The sequence below is a fragment of the Mustelus asterias genome, unplaced genomic scaffold, assembly GCF_964213995.1.
Source record: "Mustelus asterias unplaced genomic scaffold, sMusAst1.hap1.1 HAP1_SCAFFOLD_2090, whole genome shotgun sequence".
Lineage (NCBI taxonomy): Eukaryota > Metazoa > Chordata > Chondrichthyes > Carcharhiniformes > Triakidae > Mustelus > Mustelus asterias.
Genome location: NW_027592035.1, coordinates 53,484 through 61,245, shown reverse-complemented (window position 1 = coordinate 61,245; position 7,762 = coordinate 53,484). Strand labels below are relative to the sequence as shown.

Sequence of the window (7,762 nt, the reverse complement as noted above, 5' to 3'; positions counted from 1 at the left end):
GAGAGAGAGCGACAGAGAGAGAGAGTGAGCGACAGAGAGAGAGAGTGAGCGACAGAGAGAGAGAGAGAGCGACAGAGAGAGAGAGTGAGCGACAGAGAGAGAGAGTGAGCGACAGAGAGAGAGAGTGAGCGACAGAGAGAGAGAGTGAGCGACAGAGAGAGAGAGTGAGCGACAGAGAGAGAGAGTGAGCGACAGAGAGAGAGAGTGAGCGACAGAGAGAGAGAGTGAGCGACAGAGAGAGAGAGTGAGCGACAGAGAGAGAGAGTGAGCGACAGAGAGAGAGAGTGAGCGACAGAGAGAGAGAGTGAGCGACAGAGAGAAGAGAGAGAGTGAGCGACAGAGAGAGAGAGTGAGCGACAGAGAGAGAGAGAGAGCGACAGAGAGAGAGAGTGAGCGACAGAGAGAGAGAGTGAGCGACAGAGAGAGAGAGTGAGCGACAGAGAGAGAGAGTGAGCGACAGAGAGAGAGAGTGAGCGACAGAGAGAGAGAGTGAGCGACAGAGAGAGAGAGTGAGCGACAGAGAGAGAGAGTGAGCGACAGAGAGAGAGAGTGAGCGACAGAGAGAGAGAGTGAGCGACAGAGAGAGAGAGTGAGCGACAGAGAGAGAGAGTGAGCGACAGAGAGAGAGAGTGAGCGACAGAGAGAGAGAGTGAGCGACAGAGAGAGAGAGTGAGCGACAGAGAGAGAGAGTGAGCGACAGAGAGAGAGAGTGAGCGACAGAGAGAGAGAGTGAGCGACAGAGAGAGAGAGTGAGCGACAGAGAGAGAGAGTGAGCGACAGAGAGAGAGAGTGAGCGACAGAGAGAGAGAGTGAGCGACAGAGAGAGAGAGTGAGCGACAGAGAGAGAGAGTGAGCGACAGAGAGAGAGAGTGAGCGACAGAGAGAGAGAGTGAGCGACAGAGAGAGAGAGTGAGCGACAGAGAGAGAGAGTGAGCGACAGAGAGAGAGAGTGAGCGACAGAGAGAGAGAGTGAGCGACAGAGAGAGAGAGTGAGCGACAGAGAGAGAGAGTGAGCGACAGAGAGAGAGAGTGAGCGACAGAGAGAGAGAGTGAGCGACAGAGAGAGAGAGTGAGCGACAGAGAGAGAGAGTGAGCGACAGAGAGAGAGAGTGAGCGACAGAGAGAGAGAGTGAGCGACAGAGAGAGAGAGTGAGCGACAGAGAGAGAGAGTGAGCGACAGAGAGAGAGAGTGAGCGACAGAGAGAGAGAGTGAGCGACAGAGAGAGAGAGTGAGCGACAGAGAGAGAGAGTGAGCGACAGAGAGAGAGAGTGAGCGACAGAGAGAGAGAGTGAGCGACAGAGAGAGAGAGTGAGCGACAGAGAGAGAGAGTGAGCGACAGAGAGAGAGAGAGAGCGACAGAGAGAGAGAGAGAGCGACAGAGAGAGAGAGGAGCGACAAGAGAGAGAGAGAGAGCGACAGAGAGAGAGAGAGAGCGACAGAGAGAGAGAGAGAGAGCGACAGAGAGAGAGAGAGAGCGACAGAGAGAGAGAGAGAGCGACAGAGAGAGAGAGAGAGCGACAAGAGAGAGAGAGAGAGCGACAGAGAGAGAGAGAGAGCGACAGAGAGAGAGAGAGAGCGACAGAGAGAGAGAGAGAGCGACAGAGAGAGAGAGAGAGCGACAGAGAGAGAGAGAGCGACAGAGAGAGAGAGAGAGAGAGCGACAGAGAGAGAGAGAGAGAGCGACAGAGAGAGAGAGAGAGAGAGCGACAGAGAGAGAGAGAGAGAGCGACAGAGAGAGAGAGGAGCGACAGAGAGAGAGAGAGAGCGACAGAGAGAGAGAGAGAGCGACAGAGAGAGAGAGAGAGCGACAGAGAGAGAGAGAGAGCGACAGAGAGAGAGAGCGACAGAGAGAGAGAGCGACAGAGAGAGAGAGCGACAGAGAGAGAGAGCGACAGAGAGAGAGAGCGACAGAGAGAGAGAGCGACAGAGAGAGAGAGCGACAGAGAGAGAGAGCGACAGAGAGAGAGAGCGACAGAGAGAGAGAGCGACAGAGAGAGAGAGCGACAGAGAGAGAGAGCGACAGAGAGAGAGAGCGACAGAGAGAGAGAGCGACAGAGAGAGAGAGCGACAGAGAGAGAGAGCGACAGAGAGAGAGAGCGACAGAGAGAGAGAGCGACAGAGAGAGAGAGCGACAGAGAGAGAGAGCGACAGAGAGAGAGAGCGACAGAGAGAGAGAGCGACAGAGAGAGAGAGCGACAGAGAGAGAGAGCGACAGAGAGAGAGAGCGACAGAGAGAGAGAGCGACAGAGAGAGAGAGCGACAGGGAGAGAGAGCGACAGAGAGAGAGAGCGACAGAGAGAGAGAGCGACAGAGAGAGAGAGCGACAGAGAGAGAGAGCGACAGAGAGAGAGAGCGACAGAGAGAGAGAGCGACAGAGAGAGAGAGCGACAGAGAGAGAGAGCGACAGAGAGAGAGAGCGACAGAGAGAGAGAGCGACAGAGAGAGAGAGCGACAGAGAGAGAGAGCGACAGAGAGAGAGAGCGACAGAGAGAGAGAGCGACAGAGAGAGAGAGCGACAGAGAGAATGAGCGACAGAGAGAGAGAGCGACAGAGAGAGAGAGCGACAGAGAGAGAGAGCGACAGAGAGAGAGAGCGACAGAGAGAGAGAGCGACAGAGAGAGAGAGCGACAGAGAGAGAGAGCGACAGAGAGAGAGAGCGACAGAGAGAGAGAGCGACAGAGAGAGAGAGCGACAGAGAGAGAGAGCGACAGAGAGAGAGAGCGACAGAGAGAGAGAGCGACAGAGAGAGCGAGCGACAGAGAGAGAGAGCGACAGAGAGAGAGAGCGACAGAGAGAGAGAGCGACAGAGAGAGAGAGCGACAGAGAGAGAGAGTGACAGAGAGAGAGAGTGACAGAGAGAGTGTTACAGAGAGTGACAGAGAGAGAGAGAGAAGATAGGAGAGAGAGAGAAGAGAGAGAGATCTTGCTTCTTTCAGAACCAGATAGTAACTGCTTGTTTTGTTAAAAATGAAAGAGAAACTATGTTTTCCCTGGAAGCTTGGCTCCTCCCATTGAGCACATGTCCATGCCAATCGACCCGATCAAATCTCTTCTCTGAAACCGCGTCCCTGGGGCAGGCCCAAGTAAACACAAACGCATTAACTCAGCTTAAAACAAAGACTCCAGGTCGAAAGTGAGTATTTATTCTGTGCTTCCAGCGATTCATTTTAAAATCTTTCTGAGACAAATTGGCACCTTGCAAAACAGACCTGAATTCTAAACCTATCCCATACAGGAAACATGACGTACATATATTTCCAAAAGGGACGGTATCATCACCGAAGAAACCAGAGATTTGAGAGTCTTCAGCCTCACTGCCCCCTGCCCCCGGCAATCGGCGCTGCGCCATTCTACTTACGGTCCACATTGCTGCTGGGCGCAGAGGGTGCCATGCCCCGGTTCTGGATCTGGTAGACGGGCTGAGTGGGCCGCTGGAACTCCTTCTCAGCCTTGCCCGAGGCAGCGGGAGCCTGGGACCCTCCATCGCCAGTCGCAGAGGCCTTACCCTCGTCACGGGCTTTCATCAACACAATGGGCTTGTCGGCGGGGTTGCCAGCGGGCGGAGGAGGGGTGGGCGCTGCCTTGTTACCCTGTCACACGGGGGGGGGGGGTGGAAACAGAGAGGCACAACATCAGAGAGAGAGGGAGGGGAAATGAGATGTTCAGATTAAACTCCCCCCCCCCTTCCCCAAACTCCCAAAGCAACAGCTCTCAAGACCAAGGAAATTCAGCAAAGGCCCATCGTAGCTCAGGGGCTTTCGCTCACAATCCCTCTCACCTCAGAGTCAGGGGAACGAGACTTCCAGTCTCCACTCCAGAACCTCCAACCCCCATGATCCATGCTGGAAAATACTGAGGGAGTGCCGCACTGTCAGAGGGTCAGTGCTGAGGGAGTGCCGCACTGTCAGAGGGTCAGTACTGAGGGAGTGCCGCACTGTCAGAGGGTCAGTGCTGAGGGAGTGCCGCACTGTCAGAGGGTCAGTGCTGAGGGAGTGCCGCACTGTCAGAGGGTCAGCGCTGAGGGAGTGCCGCACTGTCAGAGGGTCAGCGCTGAGGGAGTGCCGCACTGTCAGAGGGTCAGTACTGAGGGAGTGCCACACTGTCAGAGGGTCAGTACTGAGGGAGTGCCACACTGTCAGAGGGTCAGTGCTGAGGGAATGCTGCACTGTCAGAGGGTCAGCGCTGAGGGAGTGCCGCACTTTCAGAGGGTCAGCACTGAGGGAGTGCCGCACTGTCAGAGGGTCAGTACTGAGGGAGTGCCGCACCGTCAGAGGGTCAGTACTGAGGGAGTGCCGCACCGTCAGAGGGTCAGTACTGAGGGAGTGCTGCACTGTCAGAGGGTCAGTACTGAAAGAGTGCCACACTGTCAGAGGGTCAGTGCTGAGGGAATGCTGCACTGTCAGAGGGTCAGTACTGAGGGAGTGCCGCACTGTCAGAGGGTCAGTATTGAGGGAGTGCCGCACTGTCGGAGGGTCAGTACTGAGGGAGTGCCGCACTGTCAGAGGGTCAGTACTGAGGGAGTGCCACACTGTCAGAGGGTCAGTACTGAGGGAGTGCCGCACTGTCAGAGGGTCAGTACTGAAAGAGTGCCACACTGTCAGAGGGTCAGTGCTGAGGGAATGCTGCACTGTCAGAGGGTCAGTACTGAGAGAGTGCCGCACTGTCAGAGGGTCAGTGCTGAGGGAATGCTGCACTGTCAGAGGGTCAGTACTGAGGGAGTGCCGCACTGTCAGAGGGTCAGTACTGAGGGAGTGCCGCACCGTCAGAGGGTCAGTGCAGAGGGAGTGCCGCACTGTCAGAGGGTCAGTACTGAGGGAGTGCCGCACTGTCAGAGGGTCAGTACTGAGGGAGTGCCGCACTGTCAGAGGGTCAGTACTGAGGGAGTGCCGCACTGTCAGAGGGTCAGTACTGAGGGAGTGCCGCACTGTCAGAGGGTCAGTACTGAGGGAGTGCCGCACTGTCAGAGGGTCAGTCCTGAGGGAGTGCCGCACTGTCAGAGGGTCAGGCCAGGGAGTGTCGCACTGTCAGAGGGTCAGTACTGAGGGAGTGCCGCACTGTCAGAGGGTCAGTCCTGAGGGAGTGCCGCACTGTCAGAGGGTCAGGACAGGGAGTGTCGCACTGTCAGAGGGTCATTACTGAGGGAGTGCCGCACTGTCAGAGGGTCAGTCCTGAGGGAGTGTCGCACTGTCAGAGGGTCAGTACTGAGGGAGTGCCGCACTGTCAGAGGGTCAGTCCTGAGGGAGTGTCGCACTGTCAGAGGGTCAGTACTGAGCGAGTGCCGCACTGTCAGAGGGTCAGTGCTGAGGGAGTGCCGCACTGTCAGAGGATCAGTACTGAGGGAGTGCCGCACTGTCAGAGGGTCAGTGCTGAGGGAGTGCCACACTGTCAGAGGGTCAGTACTGAGGGAGTGCCGCACTGTCAGAGGGTCAGTACTGAGGGAGTGCCGCACTGTCAGAGGGTCAGTACTGAGGGAGTGCCGCACTGTCAGAGGGTCAGTACTGAGGGAGTGCCGCACTGTCAGAGGGTCAGTACTGAGGGAGTGCCGCACTGTCAGAGGGTCAGTACTGAGGGAGTGCCGCACTGTCAGAGGGTCAGTACTGAGGGAGTGCCGCACTGTCAGAGGGTCAGGACAGGGAGTGGGGCGGGGGGAGTTTCCCCACGTATCTGAGGGCCAATGTTTATCCCTCAATCAACATAACTAACAAAAAAAGATGATCTGGGTCATTATCACAGTGCTAGTTTGGGATCTTGCTGTGCGCAAATTGGCTGCCGCCTTTCTGACATCACAGCGCTGAGCTCACTTCAAAAGCCGGTCAGTGATTGGCTGGGATAGAGGTTGGGACGTTGGGGGGGGGTTGGGAAATATAAATTCTCTGTTTCTCTGTCGCTTAGATGTGTTACTCAGCGCTGGACACAGCTGCCCACCCCATTGAGCTGGCCCCTGCCCCAGGGGCCCCCGGGTCTCTGAGCGGCACGGCGAGACCATACCCCCCTGGGAACGCAGCACTGACAGTGACCCTGGTAACCACACCCCCCCCCCGAGGGGCCCCCGGGTCTCTGAGCGGCACGGCGAGACCGTACCCCCCTGGGAACGCAGCATAGAGAGTTACCCTGGTAACCACCCCCCCCCCGAGGGGCCCCCGGGTCTCTGAGCGGCACGGCGAGACCGTACCCCCCTGGGAACGCAGCATAGAGAGTTACCCTGGTAACCACCCCCCCCCCCGAGGGGCCCCCGGGTCTCTGAGCGGCACGGCGAGACCGTACCCCCCTGGGAACGCAGCATAGAGAGTGACCCTGGTAACCACCCCCCCGCCCCCCCGAGGGGGCCCCGGGTCTCTGAGCGGCACGGCGAGACCGTACCCCCCTGGGAACGCAGCATAGAGAGTGACCCTGGTAACCACCCCCCCCCCCCCCCCCCCCCCCCCCCGAGGGGCCCCCGGGTCTCTGAGCGGCATGGCGAGACTGCGCTCTTACCCGCTCAGCGGGAGGCTTGGCGAGGATGATCGGTGTCTTCTGCATCTTGGTTCTTACTGGTTCCTCAATCCCATCCTGGAAGTAAAGCAGCAGGTGTTAGAGACTTGCCGAGATCGATCAGGCGTGCCCGTGTCTCCGTACCCTCCCACGCCAACTCTCACACCGACAGGTCAGTCCGAGGCCACTGCACTTAAATAACAGGATGGCTCACTGATCCTCTTCATCTGTGTCCCTCTGGTTACTGAGCCTCCTGTCACTGGAAACACTTTCTCCTCATTCACTCCATCCAACCACCCCCCTCGACTCAATCACCTCCTTACCCTTTGTTCGGGTACCAGATCAGAAAGCCCAAGCTTTATCATGAAGCCAGACGAGACCCCAATTATTTGCAAGTTTGGTATTAATGTCAGGCTAAGGTGTTTCACTCCAGGTGCGATTATACTGACACACTCAGGAGTGTTTATCAAAGCAAACATTATTTAACAACACAGTTTAACAATAACAAATGAGTTAGCTTAACTTTTAACAATTGAATAATACCTCACCATGACAGGATACAATTCTTAACTGATAACGTATCAATATGCATCCTAGTTCTCTCATAGAGACCCATCTTTAAAATTAGTTAGGGAAACACAGGATTACTTGCTTTGACTTAGGTTAGCAGTCTTGGAGCTGTCAGAAAGTCTCTCTCTCATGAAAGAGACAGAGAGAGACACTTCTTTCTTCTACCAGCTCCAGGCAGCAACTGCTCTTCATTTTGAAATGAAAATGAAACGTTTTTTTCCTCCTCCATGCAAGCTTAGCTCCTCCAGTTACCCACATGACTCTGTCCCTGTCAATCAACCTAAACAAAACCTCACATGGCTCTTCAGATCTAGTCTGAAATCCCAGGAGAATGTAAGTGAACAATAGCCTTCTGCTAAATAAACACTTACATGGCTGAAACAAGTCAACATCCAGTTTTCCAGACACACCGATTCTCTGAGGAAAACACTGCATCTTAAAGCAGTGTTCACCTTCAGCATAAAAAATATCAAAATAGCACAGTATCATCACATCTTCTCTGTTCCGTGTGGGGGTGAGTTGTCCGTCCAATCCTCTACCTTCTGAATTACAATCAAACGCTCAACCATCAATAGTTTTGTTAACAATCGAACATTCTAACCCCAAAGTCAGATTGAAATAGTTTGCCCTCATACACATGCTTCAAGAGAAAAATATCTGAATTTGGACCTTGTAAAGATGATAGTTAGTGATCTTTCAAAAGTAGCTCCAAGCCATGGT

General features: G+C 55.2%; 1 protein-coding gene across 1 annotated transcript; it reads right to left on the bottom strand.

Moving 5' to 3' along the window:
• Window positions 1–3,359: 3,359 nt before the first annotated feature.
• LOC144489283 (nonsense-mediated mRNA decay factor SMG9-like) lies at window positions 3,360–7,516 on the bottom strand (the record flags this gene model as incomplete). Its single annotated transcript, XM_078207150.1, has 3 exons — window positions 7,414–7,516; window positions 6,476–6,550; window positions 3,360–3,591 (listed from the first exon to the last, which is right to left on the bottom strand). Coding segments are annotated over exons 1-3 (397 nt in total), but the record flags the coding sequence as incomplete, so codon positions are not given.
• Between the last annotated feature and the right edge of the window lie 246 nt (window positions 7,517–7,762).